The following is a 19,458-nucleotide window of genomic DNA, read 5'->3' as shown; positions in this document are numbered from 1 at the left end:
GGACCCGCAGCTCGAGCTGCAGCAGAACGCGGCTAACGGGTCGTGCGTGCGTTGCAGGCGAGGAGGCAAGGGCGCGCGGCTCTTCCGTCGCCAAAATGAGGGAGAGGTCGACGGACAGGCGCTCTCCGGAGGCCGAGAAGCCTCTGGCCAGGCCCGCAGAGAGCCCCCCGGGGAAGAAAGGGGCAGCCAAGGGACCTTCTTCATCTGAAGTCGAAGGTAGGACATGCCCAGGGCCCGGAGCCCGAGGCCGGGCGCCGGGGGGTGGGATGCTAACGGCGGGGTTCCAGACGCGCTCGGGAGGTACGTCCCCAGGACTGCAGGCGGAGTGTGAGCTCAGGGAAGATGGGGCGAGTCGTCGGGGGCTGCGGGGCGCGCCGCTGCACAGCGCACTCCCGACCCCTCGGCGCTCCGTAGGCCGCAGCAGAACCCTGGAAGGCCGCTTCGGTCTGGCGTTCAGCTGTGGACGGCTCGCGGATGCAGACTGCAGTGTTGGTGGGACAGAGGGGTTAAAGGGCTGGGCAGATTCATTCCCTTTATTCATGCACTCTGTTAACAGCCCAGGGGTGCTAGACCCTTGCATGTGGGGGAGGGGGAGGCCACAGGCCGCAGCCGGAATAAGAAGCCTTTGCTTCGTTTTGTCACGTGTGTTGTGGAATTGTTAAACTAGTTTAAACAAGGAGGTGTGATGGGGTTTGTCCCTTGGAAAAGGCTTCTCCAGAGTGGAGGCTGTTGGGGCAGCGGGAGGGTACCTGTCTTAGGCCCAGGGCTGCAAGTGAGTAGGAGCTAATGAGGCACTGGCAGTAGGAATTCCAAAAGGATCCAGGACGTAGAACCAGCAGAGCCTGCTGTTGGATGAGACGTGGGAGGTTCAGGGCTGTGAGTTTCACTGACCTTGAGAATGGACGGTCAGTTGATGGGAGGAAGGCTGGCCTGGCGGGGAGAGAGGAGCTGGGCATGGGCAGGCTCAGACTGAGGCACCTGTGGGGACATCAGGGGCAGGAAACCATTTGCAATGAGGGTGTTGGGCTGGGGAGCAAGGCTTGCCTTCAGATCCTGATGCACCCACCTTTGCCTAAGAGTGGAAGACTGCAGGAAGGGCCAGAGTCCTGGGGAGAAGGTTTGGAGAATGCTACCAGTCTGTCAGGAGCCTTCTGGCCAGAGGCCACAGAACAACCAAGATGCGGCTTTCCCTGGGCGCTTCAGTGTCCTCCAAGGATAGGGTCGGAGGATGGCCCTCAGGGTGGCTTGCTCAGCAGCGGGCAGTGACATCAAGGACTCTTTGAGCATACTTTTGTCACCCTCCGTACCTACGGTCCCCAGAGAGCTGGATGGCTCTAGGTGTCACATATAGACAAGACAGCTGTCCCGTCCGTGGGAGGCTATTCTTTTTGGGAGCAGAACCTTCCCCTGCTGGATGTCCCCTGCCCAACATTGCTAGGATGGGCTCCAGTGTGAAAATTCTGAGGCTGGACCTCTGTCAGCAAGGGCAGGTGTGGGGAGAGACACCAACAGTGTCTGTCACACCCTCAGTTCAGAGGGTGGAGAGAAGCTGGACATAGAGGGGAGAGGTCAGAGAGCTAGAGTGAGGATGGACTTGCAAGAAAGAAGGGGAAGAGTGGGCTTTCTCCATATAAGGAGACAGCTCAGCATGACACAGAGCAAGCTCCTGACACAACGCTGCACCGTGAAGAAGTTCCCAAATCATGATGTTCCACTGAAAAAAGCCAGATGGGAAGACCACATATATTATTGTGCCATTTACATGAGATGTCCAGAAAAGGCAGATTTATATAAGGGGAAGCCTGGACTAAGGGTGGGAACAGAGATTAGCCACAAAAGGGCAGGAGAGGTGTTCTGAAGGTGATGGATATGTTCTTAAAATGGATCGATGGGTGTCCAACTCTGAAAGTTTGCTAAAAATCATTGAGTGGTAATGGCGGGGTTCCAGACGCGTTAAACAGGTGGAGCATAAATTATAATGCAACAAAGCTCTAAAAAAAGAAAGAAGGTAATGAATAAAACAATCTCAAAAAAAAAAAAAAAGAAAAGAAAGAAAGAAGGTAAAATCGTCGACGGTATTAAGTGCTGCAAAGAGACTGAGTAAACCCAGAAAAGACTCCATGAATGAGGCGAGTCGCTGGTCTTGGTGGCCTTGCAGAGAACACAAGCCACCAGAAGGGAAAAGAGACGCATGGCCTGCCAGGTAGAACATCTAAACTAGGGCAAGAGCGTCTTCTCACACTGTTGTGTTTTAAAGCTGAAGAATTTCCCTATTAGGTTTGGAAAAGGCAGGATTTTGGGAAGTCAGAGTTTCCTTCAATTAACCAAGTACCACAGAAGCCTTAGAGAAATGTAAAGTTGTGTCCAGTCAAATCTTCTGTGCATTACTACCTAATTAGTAAGAGTAAGTCTTACTACTGCAGGACAGAAATCAGAAAGTTCTTGCTGGGGTCAGGGAGGGGGTGGCTGGCTGACAGGAGGACTCTGCAAGGTGAGAAAAATCATGCATCTTGTTTGGGTGATTACAAAGATGCGTACAATTGTGAAACTCACCCAGGTGTGCATGTTAAGAACTGTGCATTTTCTCTTGTGTGAATTGTGTCTCAAAAAGCATGGAATATACCTGAGTCCTGATGTGACTGATGGAGATGGTATCTGAGATTTGTTGCAAAGAGAATGAGTATAGTGTGGCTAAGGGTATCTTCCAAAGGCAGCCACAACTCATCCTTTCCCTCCTGTTCTGGGGCGACCCTGATGCTCCTCCCTCCTGGGGGAGTCTTTATTCTCTCTGCTTAAAACTCTGCAAGCTTGACATTTTCTTGTAACCAGGAGAATGTGCTAACAGTGGTTTTTGAGGCTGGGCCATGACCAGTAACGCAGTCCTGCCTTGCTCACTGGAACCCAGGCTGGTGCTTGGCGCCCCGAGTTGCCACGTCATGCTCTCAAGCAGCTCAGCCACCTGGGGAGGCCACGTGGAGGTGCTGCCATCAGCAGTCCTGGTCACGAAGTGCCTGACTTGGGAGTGAACAAACCTGTAGGTGATTCTAGCCCTGGCCTTTGAGTCTTCCCAGCTGAGCCGCACGCCAGCACATGGCAGCACCATCAGTGACCAGCCCCCTGAGTGGCCATCCGGCACGCCCAGCACAGTGGAGCCTCTAGAGGACTGCAGCCCTGGACAACATTCAGCTGTAGCCATCTGGGGACCACAAGTGATAGCTGCCAGGTCAGACCTGTCCTGAATTCCCGACCCTTAGAATTGTGAGAAAATAAAACCATTGTTTTAAGCTAAGAAAGTTTGGGGTAAGTTGTTATACAGCAGTAGTAACCAGCAGAGGGTAAGTGCTGGGGCAGAGATGAGGTCTGATTGTGGGTTTTAAGCGTGGGAGCCCTGTGATGGGGGTATAGCATCTTGTCTTGCTACTTAGCTCTATACGTAAAATACTGCATTACGAAGTCCGTATACAGACATTCAAGAGATTAATACACCACAAATCTGCAATCGGCCAGTTCCAAAATACTAGAAATCCTATTAAAAAAAAGAGGGGCGCCTGAGTGGCTCAAGTCATTAAGCATCTACCTTTGGCTCAGGTCATGATCCCAGGGTCCTGGGATTGAGCCCCGCATCAGGCTCCCTGCTCAGCGGGAAGCCTGCTCCTCCCTCTCCCATGCCCCCTGCTTGTGTTCCCTCTCGCTGTCTCTCTCTCTGTCAAATAAATAAATAAAATCTTAAAAAAAAAAAAACAAAGACCCTAATTTTTCTACAAATAAATGACATCATGGTGCATGGGTGGCTCATTCGGTTGAGCGTCTGACTCTTGATTTCAGTTCAGGTCATGATCTCAGGGTTCTTGAGATCTAGCCCTGTGTTGGGCTCAGTGTTGGGTGTGGAGTCTGCTTAAGATTCTCTCTCTCCTGGGGCACCTGGGTGGCTCAGTTGGTTAAGCCTCTGCCTTCGGCTCAGGTCATGGTCTCAGGGTCCTGGGATCCAGCCCTGCATTGGGCTCTCTGCTCAGCAGGGAGCCTGCTTCCCCACTCTCTCTGCCTGCCTCTCTGCCTACTTGTGATCTCTGTCAAATAAATAAATAAAATCTTAAAAAAAAAAAATTCTCTCTCCCTCTGCCCCTTCCTGTCCTCTAAAAAATTAAAAAAGAAAAAATGGCATTAAAAAAAGGAGGGTGTCCTCCTCAGCTTGGGCTGCTAAACAAAATAGGGGTAGCTTCAACAACAGACATTTATTTGTTACGACCCTAGGGGCTGAGGACCCCATAACCTGGGTACCATGATTTGGTTTTCTGAGATGATCCCTTCTTGCCCTGCAAACAGCCGTCTACTTGTGTCTTCACATGGCTGAAGAGAGGGGATTACGGTTTCTTCCTCCTACTATAAGGACACTGATCCCATCACGGGGGCTCTACCCTCATGAACTCAACTCAGCCTGATCCCCTCTCAAAGGCCCCACCTCCAGATACCATCCCACTGGGGACAAGGCCTTCAACACGTGACTTCTGGGGGCATACAAACATTCAGTCCATAGCAGAGAGAGCTGTACAAGGAGATTTGAGTGACCTAGGTACCAAATATACTGTGGGCCTGGGCTAAGTCATTCTTGAGATAACCAAATTGGGTATTAGATAATGAGGAATCAACGGTAGTTTTCTTAGATGTAACAAGGGTCTTGTGGTGATGCTACAACAATCCTTATTTGATATAGATCGATGTTGCATTATTTATGGATAAAATGTCTGAGATTTGCTTGCAAATACACAGGAAAAAACTGAGGTAGACAAAACAAGGTGACAAAATGTCGAAGCCGAGTGATGCATGTATGCGTACTCACAACACTGTTCTATTTTCACGTTGTCTGAGTATTTCCATGCTTTTTTTTTTTAAAGAGTAGAGTGTGCTTATTTGCAATAATTTTTCGAAAAAGAAGAGAAACTTAAGGGACATTTGTTTATCAGCTACTAGAAACATACTGAGTGAGGGCGCCTGGGTGGCTCAGTGGGTTAAGCCGCTGCCTTTGGCTCAGGTCATGATCTCAGGGTCCTGGGATCGAGTCCCACATCGGGCTCTCTGCTCAGCAAGAAGCCTGCTTCCCTCTCTCTCTCTCTCTGCCTGCCTCTCCGTCTACTTATGATCTCTCTCTGTCAAATAAATAAATAAAATCTTAAAAAAAAAAAAAAGAAAGAAACATACTGAGTGAAAAAAGCCCAGTTCAAAAGGTCTCATGCTTGGGGTTAGTGAAGGCAGGGAGTGGGGAGGCTGCAGGGGGAGAAGGGTATTGCTATCAAGGTATAGGGAGAGGGGGTCTTTGTGGTGATGAAACCGTTCTGTACCTTGATCTTTGTGAGGTTTGCATGGATTAAAATGGCACAGCACCAACATTGTGCCATAATCAGTGTCTTGTTTCATTGTCCTGTAGTTACAGATGTGACCACTGGGACCACTGGCCAAACTGGGTGAGGGTGTATGGGGACTTCTCTGTACTTTTGCAGCTTCCTGTGAATTTATAGCTTCAAAATTAAAAGTTTAAAAATGTATCAAAATTGGGGCGCCTGGCTGCTTCAGTTGGTAGCGTGACTCTTGGTCCCAGGGTTGTGAGTTTGAGCCCCACGTTGAAGGTAGAGGTTACTTAAAATCTTTTTTAAAAACTTATAATAATTAATGTAGTTCCAGTATAATATTAGATCAATGCGGGGTGCGTGGGTGGCTCAGTCAGTTAAGCATCGGAGTTCAGCTCAGGTCATGATCCCAGGGTCCTGGGACTGAGCCCCATTTGGGGCTCCCTGCTCAGCAGGGATCTGCTTCTCCCTCTGCTCCCCCCACCCCAGCTCATGGTTTCTTTGTCACTCTCAAATACATCAAAATGTTTTTTAAAAAGTGACTGCAGGGGCGCCTGGGTGGCTCAGTGGGTTAAAGCAGCTGCCTTCGGGTCAGGTCATGATCCCAGGGTCCTGGGATCGAGCCCCACATCGGGCTCTCTGCTCAGCAGGGAGCCTGCTTCCCTTCCTCTCTCTCTGCCTGCCTCTCTGCCTACTTGTGATCTCTGTCTGTCAAATAAATAAATAAAATCTTAAAAAATAAATAAATAAATAAATAAATAAATAAATAAATAAATTAAAAAAAAGTGACTGCAAGGGGCGCCTGGGTGGCTCAGTGGGTTGAAGCCTCTGCCTTCGGCTCAGGTCATGATCCTGGGGTCCTGGGATCAAGCCCCCCATCGGGCTTTCTACTCAGCGGGGAGCCTGCTTCCCACCCCCCTCGCCTGCTTCTCTGCCTACTTGTCATCTCTGTTAAATAAATAAAATTTTTAAAAAAAAAAAAAGTGACTGCAAAAGGATGTATTTTCATATGTGTCCTCAGTAGGGACCATCCTTCTAAGCTTCAAATAAAGATATTGCAAAGATATATTTGAAGGATTTGACTACATTGAGAAGTAAAACATCTCTCCAAACCCTCTATAAACAAATGGTAAGGTCAAAAAGTATTTGCAAACAGGAGTCAAAGTATACTACACAACAGATCAAGTGCCCTGACATACTATTGGTGGAAATACCAATTTCCTTGAAGACGTCTGGTCATATGGGAGAGAAGATTCTAAGAGGGCCCCAAGATCCCCACCCCCAGTGAACAAGCCCTGTATGGCCCCCTCCCACTTGAATGTAGGCAGAGCCTGTGAATGAGACAGGATGTCACTCCTGTGATATGGTTAGTGATCTGCTGGTTCTGACTTAATCAAAATGAAGTTTATCCGGGGTGAGCTGGACCTAATTGGAGAAGCCTTTACTTTTTCTTATTTATTTTTAAGATTTTTATTTATTGGATGGACACAGCGAGAGAGGGAACACAAGCAGAGGGAGAGGGAGAAACAGACTCCCCGCTGAGCAGGGAGCCTGATGTGGGGCTTAATGACTGAGGCTTAATGACTGAGCCACCCAGGCACCCCTGGAGAAACCTTTTTAAAAAAGGTAAAAGTGCAGTGGTACCTGGGTGGCTCAATTAAGCATCTGACGCTTGATATCAGCTTGGGTAGTGATCTCAGGGTCCTGGGATGGAGCCTCAAGTAGGGCTCCGTGCTTTCCCTCTGCCCCTGCCCCACTGGTGCGCCCTTGCTCCCTCCCTCTCAAATAAATAAATCTTAAAAAAAAAAAAAAAGGTAAAAGTCGGGTGTGCCTGAGTGGCTAAGCCGGTTTAGTGTCTGCCTTTGGCTCAGGTCATGATCCCTGGGGTCCTGGGATTGAGCGCCATGTCAGGGTCCCTGATCGGGTATTATTTCAATTTAAAAACAACTTTTTAAATTGTCTTGTGAAAAGAGCTGTGAGGAACCCCCTGCCAACAGCCAGCAACAAAGTAGGGACTTTAGTCCTTCACTCATAAAGAAATGACTTCTACCTAGCAACCTGAATGAGCTGGTAAGGCCCCAGGTCCAGACGAGGGTGCTGCCTGGCTGACGGCAGGATTGTAGCTGGACTCTGGACCAACAGAAACTGGAATGATAAATGGATGTGCTGTTCTAAGGCAGCCACTAAGTTTGCAGTGATTTGTTAAGCAGTAACTGAAAATTAGTACAGGTAATACATCTCAAGAACCCTAAAAAAATAGTTGTTCCCAAATGAAGTCTTAAAACTCTAAGATTAAAGAAGTCTCGTCTTGAACTAGAGAACCTCAAAATGTAAAGATGTTAGTTCTCAATCTATGGAATCAGTGACCACAGGTCTTTTTGGGAACTGGAGGAAATTATTCTAAAGTTTACCCAGGAGAATAAAAATGTAAAAACATCAGGAAACCGGGAAATGGGAGGTGTGAGAAGGGTTGACGTGAAAATGTCACTCCAGCGAGAGCAGAGGTGGCCATGCCGTGTCCCACATTCACGTGTGAGCTGTGTTCATGATGAGGGCACCGCGTGAAAGGCCTAGCAGACAGACAGAACCTTCGTTCACTCTGTGATGCTGGGACAACTGACCCGACAACCAAGAAAACAACTTAGTACTTTTGCCTCAGTCTTTACTTGAATTCTACATGAATCCAAAAATTAAACAGAGAGGGTAAAACTGTTTACAGTTTTTATAGGTTTGGTGCAGGGAACACCTTTTTTCACTGGAAAGGAAAGAAGGAAGGAAAAGAATCCTTCCATATGCAATTTTTGCTTGTGTATTATTTTTTAAATCAAATATTTGTTAAAAAAATATTTGTTGCTTTTTAGTCTTAATATATAAAAGAATGTGTAAATTAATATAAAAAATGAAACCCCCAAATTTAAATGCAAAATATGAAATGCAGGTTTTGACACTTATAAAAATAAAAAGGACACTCTCAGTGCCTAGTACATGCCATGGGCCATTCACTGGGAGTTAAAACAATCAAAGCTGGGGTGCGGCCATGAAGACGGACAGAGTTCCCACCCTGGCATCTCCACCAGCTGCCTTGAGGACACGACCTCTCAGTGCTCAGTTCCTTCATCTGTAAAACAGAGCTCATAAGAGGCCCTACTTCAGGAAGCATTGTGGCTTGGTATTCACAGTCCTTATTCTAGGCTCACCATGATGTCTGACCGAGAACTGGACCCCAGGCGGCCGAATTCACGAGGCATTTTAAGTGGGGCACAAAGCACAATGAAAAGCAACAGGATCAGCGTGGTAGCATTTTTGGAACAGTTGTGTGACAGTGTGATTACTCGAACTCTACCTGCACACACCTGTACACAGAGAGAGCACTCTCTGTCGGGCTTTAACAGAGGCCTGAGCCTCCAACCTGGAGCCCTGTCGAGGGGTGGCTGGGAGATGCAGCAGGGAAGGCGTGAAAGCACTTCTGCTTAGGTATTTTGTAACTTTTGACAAACTTGGCATTTCACAAGTCCTATGCAATCCTTGTAAACTTAAGTTTAAGAAAATGCTGTGGCTGATTCCAGAAATGTTAATTCTTGGGGCACCTGGGTGGCTAAGTCAGCTGAGCGTCTGACGCTTGGTTTCACCTCAGGTTGTGATCTTAGGGTCATGGGATTGACCCCACCCTGGGCTCTGTGCTCTGCAGGGAGTCTGCTTGAGAATTCCCTCCCTCTCCCTCTGCTCACACTTGCTCTCTAAAATAAATAAATGTTTTTTTTTTTAAAGGAGAAACGTTAATTCTTCCGCATTCATTGATAAGGTTCTGTACAGAGAGGTGGTTTTTTTGGTTTTGTTTTGTTTTTAACCAGATTTAGAATCCTTTGGAAACTGTATCCGAACCTTCACCTCTGGGGCAGACCCTGCTTCTTCTTTTCTCTCTCTGTCCCCTTCCTTCTGTGTCTGTCCCAGAAGCTGGCTGGCAGCTCGGTCTCTCCACAGTGGATGGTGGAAGTGTGTCTCCCTTCTATTCCCTGAAAGAGGGTGTCTGGTATTCACTACCCTCGTGCCTGAGGTGTCAGCTGGTTAGAGTTCTGGAACACTCATTTACTGTTTGGGCTGCCTTCGACCTTGCCCTCCTTTTCCTGAACCACACATCGAATTCTTTTGCTTTGGCCCTAACACAGGCATTGTCCACCTTGTAGAAGAGCTTTTCCACAGACACATTAAATACCTGGATGTTTTCTTCCTTCTAGAGAACCCTGATGGAAAGGTAAAGGCGAGCAAGAAGAAAGTTGTCATTCCACAGATCATCATCACTAGAGCCTCAAAAGAGACTCTGACCAGCTACAGTTCCATCGGAAGCGACGAGCAGAGAACCATTAAGGAGCAGGTTGAATGGACCCCCTACTACCGACACAGAAACCCCAGTACAGTAGATGCCTATCATTTCCGAGAATAAACAAGCACTCTGAGTAGCTGGCATTGCTCACTGTGCTCTGAGTCTCAGCCATGATGGCAGAAGGGCCATCCTGCCCTGTGGGAAGCTGCAGTTGCCCCTTCTGTAAATGAGATTCCTCTCAGTGACTACCTTGGTCTTACCTTCCCCAGAGCTGCTGGCAGCTTGGCAGAGGGCAAGAGGGACTCTGGCTCAGAGACCGAACTTTGTGGTGATAAGTGAATTAGTAGACCTCTGTTGTCACTGGCTCTGCAGCGCGATGAACCAGTGGCACGCAGCATCTCTCTCTCTTGCTGGGCAATTAAAATCCTTTCTGTCCACTTCTGAAGGGCGTGGTGCAAGGACTCAGCAGTTAGAGCGAGTGAAATGTCCCCTGTACTTGGAAAAAAGGCTGGACTCTGGGGACTCACTTTCAAGGCATCAAGTCTCAGAACAGGAAAGTGCAGTCACCAGGAGAGGCCCAAGAGCTCCTACCTTGACTCTAAGATGACCCAGAGTAGTAAACGATCCAGACGAAGAATGTGGAATCGGGGCAGGGGTCAGACATGGCACTTGGAACTTCGGCGGTGGCCTTGTGAGAGCTGCTGTGGGAGGAGGGGAGTTAAGCTGACCACTTCCTGGGGCTGTGGCTACCACCCGCCAGTGAGGGGCCTTTCAGGGACCCCTGCTGGCTTTCCACCCTCACCAGCAGCTCATAGCCGAGGCCCCACTCTCCTCCGGAGTGGCTGGGGGGGATCCGGTCCGAGGCCTCTAGTCTGGTGTGTGTGTGTTCCCGTCGTTCCTAGGACGGTCAGCAGGCTGCACGCTCGGTCTTTCCGTCGCCATTCATGAGAACCGATTTCCAGTCGGAAAAACGCATTCCATTTTGGCAGTGTTCAGTGGCCAATTCTCAGCCCCACTATTTGTACTTACGCGACGTTTCCCCGTCCTGACTCGCACCCGAATACTGTGCGGGAAGATGAAGCCCGTACAGATGAGATCTGACTCCACCGGGTCAGCGCGGCCGCCAGCGCACTGCCCCCATCCGCCCTAGGAGCGGCCCTCCTCCCGCCGTCCCAAGCATCATGAGCAACGTGCGAACTACATGGACTCTGCTCTCGTTGTTAGCTAGAAGCTGTGCTTACGAACGAATCTGAAAAGGGCTGGAATGAAGTGACCTCGGCAATTTAAGTTAAAACCAGTGATTCTAAGGATTAATTTCTCAGTCACCACGTACGCCCAGCTGCTCTCCCAGCTCCTTCCCCCGGTTAGCGCTGCGCCCCCGGCTCGCCCGCCCCCTCCCCGCGCCCGGCCTCCAGCATCGCTCACCTCGTCCGCCAGCCTGCGGCGGGGACGCGAGGCTCGCGTCCGACTGGGCCCCGCAGGCGGCGGCCGCTCCACCCGCACCAGCCGGGAGCGCGGAGTCCTGGCCGCCCCTCCCGCCGCTTTCGGACGCGCTCGGCTCCCAGACCCTGTGTGGCTCCAGAGCTGCCCGCCCCTCGTCCACCGGCCTCCTCCTCCTGCGGCCGTTCCTCAGCACCCCAGTCGCCTCAAGCGCCCGAGCCGAAAACCGAAACGAGGCGGGAACCTCAGGAGCGCGAGCGGACCGCAAGGACGAAGCTCCTCCGGGGTCTTCGGAGGGCTCCCCTGGTAACCGTCGCCCGGGGGAAACGCCCCCCGGAAGTCCGTCACACGCCTGCGCCGAAGAATCCCATCTGCGCCTGCGCACCAAGGCGGTGTGGGGGGGGGGGCGCTCGGCATGGGGGACGCGGAGTCCGAGTCGGAGCAGATCCGTCTGAAGTGTATCCGTAAGGAGGGCTTCTTCACGGTGCCTCCGGAACACAGGGTGCGTCGGGGGGCCGCTCGGGGAGCTCTGCCGGCGGCAGGGCGGGCCTGGAACTCCCTGGGGCTCCTGAGAGTCGCACTAAAGCATTGAGGTTTCCGACGCGGGCGGGAACGACAGTCCCAGAGCTCCTGGCGGCCGGCGCAGAAGCCGGCGGCGGGCTGAGGGACTCCGGGGCTGATGGGGCTCTGGGGCTCCAAGGCTGAGGGCTCCGGGGCTGAGCGACTCCGGGCTGAGGGGCTCCGGGTTGAGAGGCTGAGAGAATCCGGGGCTCCAAGGCTGGGGGGCTGAGGGGCTCTGGGGCTGCGGGACTGGGGGCGCTGAGGGGCTCTGGGGCCGAGGGCCGGGTCTGGGGGCAGACCCCGGGGCTGTCCCGTGGCCAGCTGCCTGTGAAGAGCGGGCTCTGGGCTCTGGGGGGTTTGGTCGGGGGTCGACTTGGCCGCCTGCTCTCCTGGTGCGCTGTGAATGGGCCGGGCCGCGCCCCGCCTGAGAGCCGGCAGCTTCCGTTCGTTTCTTGCTCTGCGTGAGGCCTCTGCATACGGCCCCGTCGTGTGGTCCAGTCAGCGACCGTTACAGGGTGGGGAGAGTGAAGCTTGGGGGTATGGAGTCGTCGTTGGAGCTCTGGGGGCTGGGCCGGGCCGTACCCGGCGCTCTGAGAGGCCGGTCAGGGTCACGAACGCTCGGTGGCGGTCCTCGGGCCATGGTGCATCCCCCGACGCGCAGCAGGTACCCGCTGCATTCCCAGGACCGCGGGGCGTGTTGGGAGCCCAGACACCCAGAGGAGCACCCCCGCGTGGTGCTTCTGGCCGCGGAAATAGCAGGATTTCAGAGGAAGAATTGTGTTCAGCTTGGGGGCAGCTTGCAGGACGTTCTGCTGGGCTGGTCCGTGGGACTAGGGTTCTGACGTGCGGAGAGACAGGGAAGCCTGGCGTGCCGACCTGGAATGTCGGGGCAGCGCCAAGAGATGAGAAACAGCGTGACTCGGCCGAGCCAGGAGTCGTCCTGGGAGAGAATGTGAGGAAGAACTGGGGGGGGGGGGGGGACAGGAGCCCGAAGCCACCTCCGGGAAGCGCTTGGTGCCGGTGGTTCCCACCTGTCCCCCGAGTGGTAGGACGGAAAGAGATGGAGGCCGATGACGGAGGAGGTGAGAGGCAGCAAGGCCAGAGGGGCTGCGAGAATTGGAGCTTTGCTGCATGTGCTTCTAGCCAAGGGGACATGCCGGTCCCTACATGGGCAAGCGTCCCTCATCACGCAGGCGTGTCAGCGTACAGGCCTTCTGCTAGGAGTGCAGTGGCTCGAGTGTGGGCTTTAGGGGAGCCTGGTGACTCAGTCAGTCAAGCGTCCAACCTTTTTTTTTTTTTTAAGATTTTAATTTGGGTGGGGGTGGACCATGAACAGGGGCGGGGCAGGGGCAGAAGGAGAAGCAGGCTCCCCACTGAACAGGAAGCCCGATGTAGGGCTCGATCCCAGAACCCTGGGATCAGGACCTGAGCTGAAGGCAGATGCTTCACCGACGGAGCCCCCCAGGTGCCCTGAGTATGTCGGGCTCTTTGCTGGGCCTGGAGCTGGCTCAAAATTCTCTCATTTTTCTCTCCCCTAACATCCAGGGAGAGGGAGCTATTTTCCACAAGGTAGGGCCAGGCACTCGTTACCTGTCTTGTAGATCTACCTGCACTTGGTCCAGATCCCACCCTGCTTCAGAGATTGAAAGGAGTGGGCGGCTAACTTTGATCAGGAAGTCCCTTCCTTGAAGCCCTTGTCCTCTCTGCTCATATCCCATTGGCCAAAGTGGACTGAAATGGACTTGCCTAGCTGCAAAATACAATGGTGGGAAATACAGCCACCGGCTGGGTAGCCACGTGCCACCGGGCTGTTCCCTAACTCAGAGGAAGAAATACTGGGTGGGTGTTGGGGTCAGTTAGTCTCTGCCACAGGAGTGTTTCCACGGCGTTTGGTAGAAGCTTTGTCCATCTCCCGAGCATAATTTAGACTGGTGCCGCTCAGTTTTTTCTGACGGTGGAAATGTTTCCTTCTGTGGACTCTTGATCTTGGGGTTGTGAATTAAAGCCCTACGTTGGGTGTGGACCCTACTTAGAAAAAAAAGAAGAAATGTTGCTTTCTGACTTGTCCAGGATGGTTACCATGAGCCATGTGGCACCGAGGAGCACAACACACATGGCAGCTGAGGAAATGAAATTTTACCGTTAATTCGTGCCAGCCAGATGTGGCCAGTGGTTGTCGTTTGTGGACAGCATACATCTGGACCATGGGATTGGAAGGGAAAAGGCTGTCTGTGTTAGTGCCTACCAAGTATCTGCTGGCCCAGTAGCATCTTTCCTCTTTTCTCATCTGAACACCCAAGGGTGTGGCTATCTTCGGTTGGTGAGCAGCAAAACAGAGTGAGCTCCTCGGTACGGATTAAGTGTTCAGTATCCATCTCTAGTTGTTCCTTTAGCTGCCCAAGCCCTGCCCTGCCGGCCCCTGTCTTTCAGCTGGGACGGTGTCGGAGCGTGAAGGAGTTTGAGAAGCTGAACCGCATCGGGGAAGGCACCTATGGCATTGTGTGTAAGTGGCCAAGATGGGTGTCCTCGGGTGCAGGGGACTGTCCCAGCAGTAGCAGTGTTAGGGCTAGAAGCAAGTAAACCCTCATCACATGGTAGAAGTTGTGCAGGGGAGCTCTGATCCGTGGTGTAACGATCCTCAGTGCCAGCCTCCGATTCTCGGTGTGGTTGCAAGTGGAGGGAACTGTTAGAGCAGAACCTAGAGCTTCCAGAAGCAGCTGGGCGGCTTTGTGAAGCGGCCGGGAGGTTGGTGTGCAGCACACTGATAAGGAAGCTTCGCACGTGAGTGCCTTGAAGAGCCTCCTTTGCACAAAATAAGCGTTTTTTCCTAGATAAAGTGTCTTATTTGCTGCTTGAACGTAGCAGACAGAAGGCAAAGTGGTGACCTACATCCTGACTCTAAGGAGGAAAACTTGGAGGGAGCTCCTTGTAACTAGCACCCTGTACCCAGCTGTACCCAGCTCAGTGGAGAGGACTCCCCAGAGAGCATGTGTGTGCTGGGGCTGGCAGTGCGGCTTGCACAGTTGGGACCTAGTGTCCCTGGGCATCCGGTTATCAAGAAGAAGAGAATGGGGACCCCCCAGAGTTCACAACGAGGCCCCTGTGTGGCATAAGGGTGTGTGGTGCGGGATCAACTAAGATTTCATCATGGGTGAGTTTTCATTCCAGATCGGGCCCGGGACACCCAGACGGACGAGATTGTTGCCCTGAAGAAGGTTCGGATGGACAAGGAGAAGGATGGTGAGCCCACGTGGGAGGGGCAGAAAGGTGCCAGTTCTCTGAGGCTTCCTCTGGCCCGAGCACCTCATTTTGAGAGCCACTGCATTAGGGTTAAAGGGGTCCTGTTTCTGGGAGGCTGTAGGCTGGCCTTGCCTCTCCTGTCCTTCCCCAGCCCCTTGTCCTCACCCCCGTACTGCAGGCCTTAGCTCCCCTGCAGTTCGTCTTCTCCCCCCGTGTGGTGACGGCCCTACCTTCTGTCTCCGCCCAGCTGTCACCCCTCCACCCAGCCCTCCCTGCCTAGGACCAGGCTGGCAGCCCCTGTGCTCCACACGCCCCTGATTTCTACCCGCCAGCACCTTCCTGGCTGCCTGTGCTGGCAGGGCCTTGCTGTGCTCAGTGTGGACCTGTGTCCTGTTGAGTGATCAGTACAGAGGGTTGCTGTCTTACATGATTGAATGAAGGAAGAGTTAAAGGTTCACGTGCAGGTGGTCTTGATTCTCTCTGAGGTTGTGGGCAGAGCCCTGCTGGGGTAGGGGTGCAGCGCACTGAGGAGGCTGTCTGGCTGCAGGGGTCCCCATCAGCAGCCTTCGAGAGATCACACTGCTCCTTCGCCTTCGCCATCCGAATATCGTGGAGCTGAAGGAAGTGGTTGTGGGGAACCACCTGGAAAGGTAGGCAGTCTGCTGGTCCTCTGCACTGGGCCCTGCCGAGCCTGCCCGGCCTGTCTCCTCCCTGTGCTCCCCCGAAATGAAATTCATCCCTCCTGTAACCCCTTTGGCCTGCCTGGGAGGACGTGAGAGGTGCTCTGTGTCTTCCCCTTTCCTTGCAGCATCTTTCTAGTGATGGGTTATTGTGAGCAAGACCTGGCCAGCCTTCTGGAGAACATGCCGACACCCTTCTCGGAGGCCCAGGTGTGAGGCTGGAGGGCCTGGAGTGGAGGCATCGTCCCATCTACCTTGTGGCACATTTAACTGATGCATCCTGCTTTTTGAGTAGGTCAAGTGCATTGTGCTGCAAGTGCTCCGAGGCCTCCAGTATCTGCATCAGAACTTCATCATCCACAGGTAGGAGGGGCCCCAGGTGGGGGATGAGTCTGAGGAGGGTGGGGCCTGGAGGGACGTGTGTCTGGAGGGCAGGTTCGTGACCCATGGGAAGGGAGACGGCCCGTCCTGGCCCCTGGAGAGGAAGTGACTTGGCCTCAGTGCCGTTCTGTAAATGTTCCTTGAGGCAAGACCCAGGCCCAAACAGTACCTGCTTTCCCCCCAGGGGAGCTGATGATGGGTGCATAGTCAAAGCTGTGAGAAGTCCTGCCGTGGACAGATCCCTCCTGCAGTCTCTCACACAGACCAGGAAAGTGGGGGACCTTCCAGGCTCAGGGCAGGACTGTGCGAGCAGCAGCTTCTGGGTCTTACAGCAGCTGGTACGGCCTTGGGTGGGGAGCGGGCACAGGACTGGGTGTTAGGCCCGAGACAGGTACTGAGAGCTGGTCCTCCCAGCTGCAGGTTGGCCTTATAGTGCCTGCCATCCCCGTGTTTACCAAGTTCCGACAGGGGACATACAGGACAATATTCTGAGTCTGCCTGTGATGGTGACAACCCAGTTGCCCAGGGGGCTCATGTCCTGGGGATCACTGATGTTCCCTTTCTGTCCCAGGGACCTGAAGGTGTCCAACTTGCTCATGACCGATAAGGGCTGTGTGAAGACAGGTGGGTGCTGGGTGCCGGCGCTGTGGCCGGTGTCTGTGGGAGGCTACCTGGAGCGGGAGCAGGTCAGTGCTTGCCAGTCCCCTGAGGGCAAAGAGCTGGTTCGCACATGGCAGCTCCTTAGCGCACACACGCCACCCCCCGCCCCCCGCCGGGTGACACCGTGTCTTCTGCTTCTCCTGCCTTTATCACAGCGGATTTCGGCCTGGCCCGGGCCTATGGCATCCCAGTGAAGCCGATGACCCCCAAGGTGGTCACGCTCTGGTGAGTCCCTCAGGATGAGTGCGTCTGGCGGAGGCAGTTTTGGGGGTGATCATGCTGAAGCAGCACAAGGATCCTGAGGGCTGTGGAGCCTCGGAGGGCCACCCACACTCAGGCTGGGTTGAGCACAGCTTCCCGAGACAGCGGGGCTCTCGGGGGGACACGACATCACGGCAGGGTGGGAGGGCCCTGCCTGGTTCTGAGCCCTCTCAGGCTTCTGTCTGTGGAATGGGGGGTTTTCGCAGCTTTCTGTTGTTTTTTCTCACATGCTTTTAAGCAGCAGCAGACCAGGGTTGTAGTTGACCATAGAATGTTGACGTCCTCTGTCTTGCACCGCGCGTCAGCCAGCTCTGTCCCCGCACTGGGCTGACGTAGACCTGGAGGAGCCGCCAGCGACGTCGTTGGTACCGGGCGCATCGCCCACATTAGTGGGCTGAGAGGATGAGGTGGTCTGATCTGGGGTTGGCAGTCCAGAGCCCTGGCTGCCTCGGGCTATCAGGAAGGCTGGTGGAGGCCCAGGCTTTACTGCAGGGGACAAGGGGGAGTGCTTGTGTTTGCAGGTACCGAGCCCCCGAACTGCTTTTGGGAACCACCACGCAGACAACCAGCATCGACATGTGGTGAGATGTGAACGTGTCTCCCGGGGCCTGGGGGAAGGGCTGGGGTGGGTCCCATGGGGGCTGGCAGGGGCAGGGATGGGGTTTTTGCCAGCCTCCCAGCGCCCGGAGGAGGGGGAGGGCTGAAGCCTGGGATCCCAAGAGGAAGCATGAGAACGTAGCTTCCACAGAAGAAAGGCCCTGCCCTCATGGTCACCCAGAGGGGCCATTTGGGACGGGGTTGCGTCCCATCGTGACCTCCTCCCAAGCTCCACCCAGTCCTGACCCAGCCCTTGGCCTCAGCAGAGGTGCATGAGGTAAAGCCTGCTGTCCTCTGCAGGGCCATGGGCTGCATCCTGGCCGAGCTGCTGGCCCACAAGCCCCTTCTCCCCGGCACGTCCGAGATCCACCAGGTGGACCTGATTGTGCAGCTGCTGGGCACGCCCAGTGAGAACATCTGGCCAGTGAGTGCCTGGCCCTGCTCTCACCCACCCCCTTGCCCAGGTCAGCCCCATGCTCAGCTCCTGCTCCCTGCAGGGGTTTTCCAGGCTGCCACTGGTGGGTCAGTACAGCCTGAGGAAGCAGCCGTACAACAACCTCAAACACAAGTTCCCGTGGCTCTCAGAGGCCGGCCTGCGCCTGCTCAACTTCCTCTTCATGTACGACCCCAAGAAAAGGTGCTGACCTGACCTGTGGTTAGGAATGGGGACCCCTCGTGCTCGCTTCGGCAGCACATATACTAAAATAGGAATGGGGACCCCTCCACCTCGAGCCCTCGGGAGGGGTTTTCAGAACTCCGGCCGTGCTGCCGCAGAGATGCCCCCTCCCCAGACACAGACATGGAGGACCAGGCCCCCAATTCGGGTGGTCCCTGCCCACCCAGGTCATGGAGTCCGTTCTGGGTTTCCCATCTGTTTCTGGGCCCCAGACCCATGCTGGCCACTTGCCTTTTATACCAGAGGCTGCGGAGCTGGGTGGGTATGAGGGAAACCAGCCTCAGTGGCAGCCGCGGTTCTGTTGACATGGAGGCCTCCTCTCCAGGGCAACAGCCAGAGATGGCTTGGAGAGCTCGTACTTCAAGGAGAAGCCCCTGCGTGAGTCTCCCACACAGCCCCCGACCTCCACTGATCCCCGCAGGGGGTTCTCTTGTGGCCCTTTCTGTCTGGGGTGGGTGTACTGGGGCACAGCCTCACTCCGCTCCTCGAGCCTCTGAGGGGTGGTGGGGCAGGCCTGGGCGGGCAGGGGCTGTGTGCTGAGGCCCAAGTGGGTGCTGTTTGGCCGCAGAGACTGTTCCCTGAGGGGAGCGGAGGGAAAGGTGACCCCAGGGCTCACCACAGATGCACAGTGGGGTTCTCAGACCCAAACGCACTCCTCCCGCAGCCTGTGAGCCGGAGCTCATGCCCACCTTCCCCCACCACCGGAACAAGCAGGCTGCCCCGGCCACGTCTGAGGGTCAGGGCAAGCGCTGTAAGCCGTGACCGGTGGGCCCTCTGCCTGGCCGGCACGACCCTGGTGGACAGCAGTGAAACGGGGAGGCCTCTGCGGTCCAGGCTCTGCAGCAGGTGGAGACCAGCACGCTGCTCCAGCTGATCACACCCCTTCCCCAGAAGAGCTGGGGGGGTGGGGGGTGGATGTGGGTGGAGCTACCCGAAGGGGCAGGACGCTCCTGGACACCTGTTGCCATGGCCTCAGCTGGTAAAAGCTCAGGACCCTCCCTTCCCAGGAGGAAACATCTGCGGGGCCCAATTCAGTGGCTGTTGCTGGCTTGGGACGCAGAGACCCTGCATGGTTGCTTGTCCCCTCCTGATCACCAGGGTCTGTCCGGGGAAGGGAGAGGCTGTGGTGCACCACCCCCTCCCCAGGCGCATTCAGAATGGGAAGGAGAGATCAGGTGTGGGCCATATCCCACCTGATAGGCTGTCCCTATCCCCGCACTGAGGCCCGGAGGGGAAGGGGCACAAGTTGGTGCTAACGGGAACTCTGAGAGATAAAAGGTTTTCTTACAGGCGAGAGCA

At 54.2% G+C, this 19,458-nt stretch overlaps 1 protein-coding gene and 1 long non-coding RNA gene across 6 annotated transcripts; one reads left to right on the top strand and one right to left on the bottom strand.

Annotated features, from left to right (window-relative positions):
- The first annotated feature begins 106 nt into the window (after positions 1-106).
- Positions 107-19,453, top strand: CDK10 (cyclin dependent kinase 10). 4 transcript variants are annotated; one of them, XM_047710140.1, is made up of 13 exons: positions 107-216; positions 14,095-14,167; positions 14,833-14,904; positions 15,452-15,554; positions 15,713-15,794; positions 15,880-15,947; positions 16,537-16,589; positions 16,781-16,850; positions 17,408-17,467; positions 17,784-17,907; positions 17,981-18,120; positions 18,485-18,537; positions 18,824-19,453. In XM_047710140.1, exons 3-13 carry the CDS (start codon positions 14,886-14,888, stop codon positions 18,919-18,921), a joined length of 870 nt encoding a protein of 289 aa, XP_047566096.1. In that variant the 5' UTR covers positions 107-216; positions 14,095-14,167; positions 14,833-14,885; the 3' UTR covers positions 18,922-19,453. The 4 variants fall into 4 exon arrangements, with proteins under 4 accessions (XP_047566096.1, XP_047566094.1, XP_047566093.1 ...); XM_047710138.1 differs by lacking the exon at positions 107-216 and adding an exon at positions 11,372-11,605 and having other exon boundaries at positions 17,992-18,120; XM_047710137.1 differs by lacking the exon at positions 107-216 and adding an exon at positions 11,372-11,605.
- Positions 7,991-11,243, bottom strand: LOC125088752 (uncharacterized). Of its 2 annotated transcripts, none has more exons than XR_007123775.1 (2): positions 11,089-11,243; positions 7,991-10,912 (listed from the first exon to the last, which is right to left on the bottom strand). It is a non-coding gene; the product is annotated as an uncharacterized LOC125088752 (long non-coding RNA). The 2 variants fall into 2 exon arrangements; XR_007123776.1 differs by having other exon boundaries at positions 7,991-10,726; positions 11,089-11,227.
- Positions 19,454-19,458: the final 5 nt, after the last annotated feature.

The sequence above is a fragment of the Lutra lutra genome, chromosome 17, assembly GCF_902655055.1.
Source record: "Lutra lutra chromosome 17, mLutLut1.2, whole genome shotgun sequence".
Taxonomy (NCBI): domain Eukaryota; kingdom Metazoa; phylum Chordata; class Mammalia; order Carnivora; family Mustelidae; genus Lutra; species Lutra lutra.
This window is presented reverse-complemented; position numbering and strand designations above follow the sequence as displayed.

Bases quoted from the DNA above. Each gene is read 5' to 3' on its own strand.
- CDK10 (XM_047710137.1), top strand. From the start codon at position 11,519: ATGGGGGACGCGGAGTCCGAGTCGGAGCAGATCCGTCTGAAGTGTATC. The intron at 15,555-15,712 runs GTAGGCAGTCTG...CTTTCCTTGCAG, and splicing joins GTGGGGAACCACCTGGAAAG to CATCTTTCTAGTGATGGGTT. The intron at 17,468-17,783 runs GTGAGATGTGAA...TGTCCTCTGCAG, and splicing joins ACAACCAGCATCGACATGTG to GGCCATGGGCTGCATCCTGG.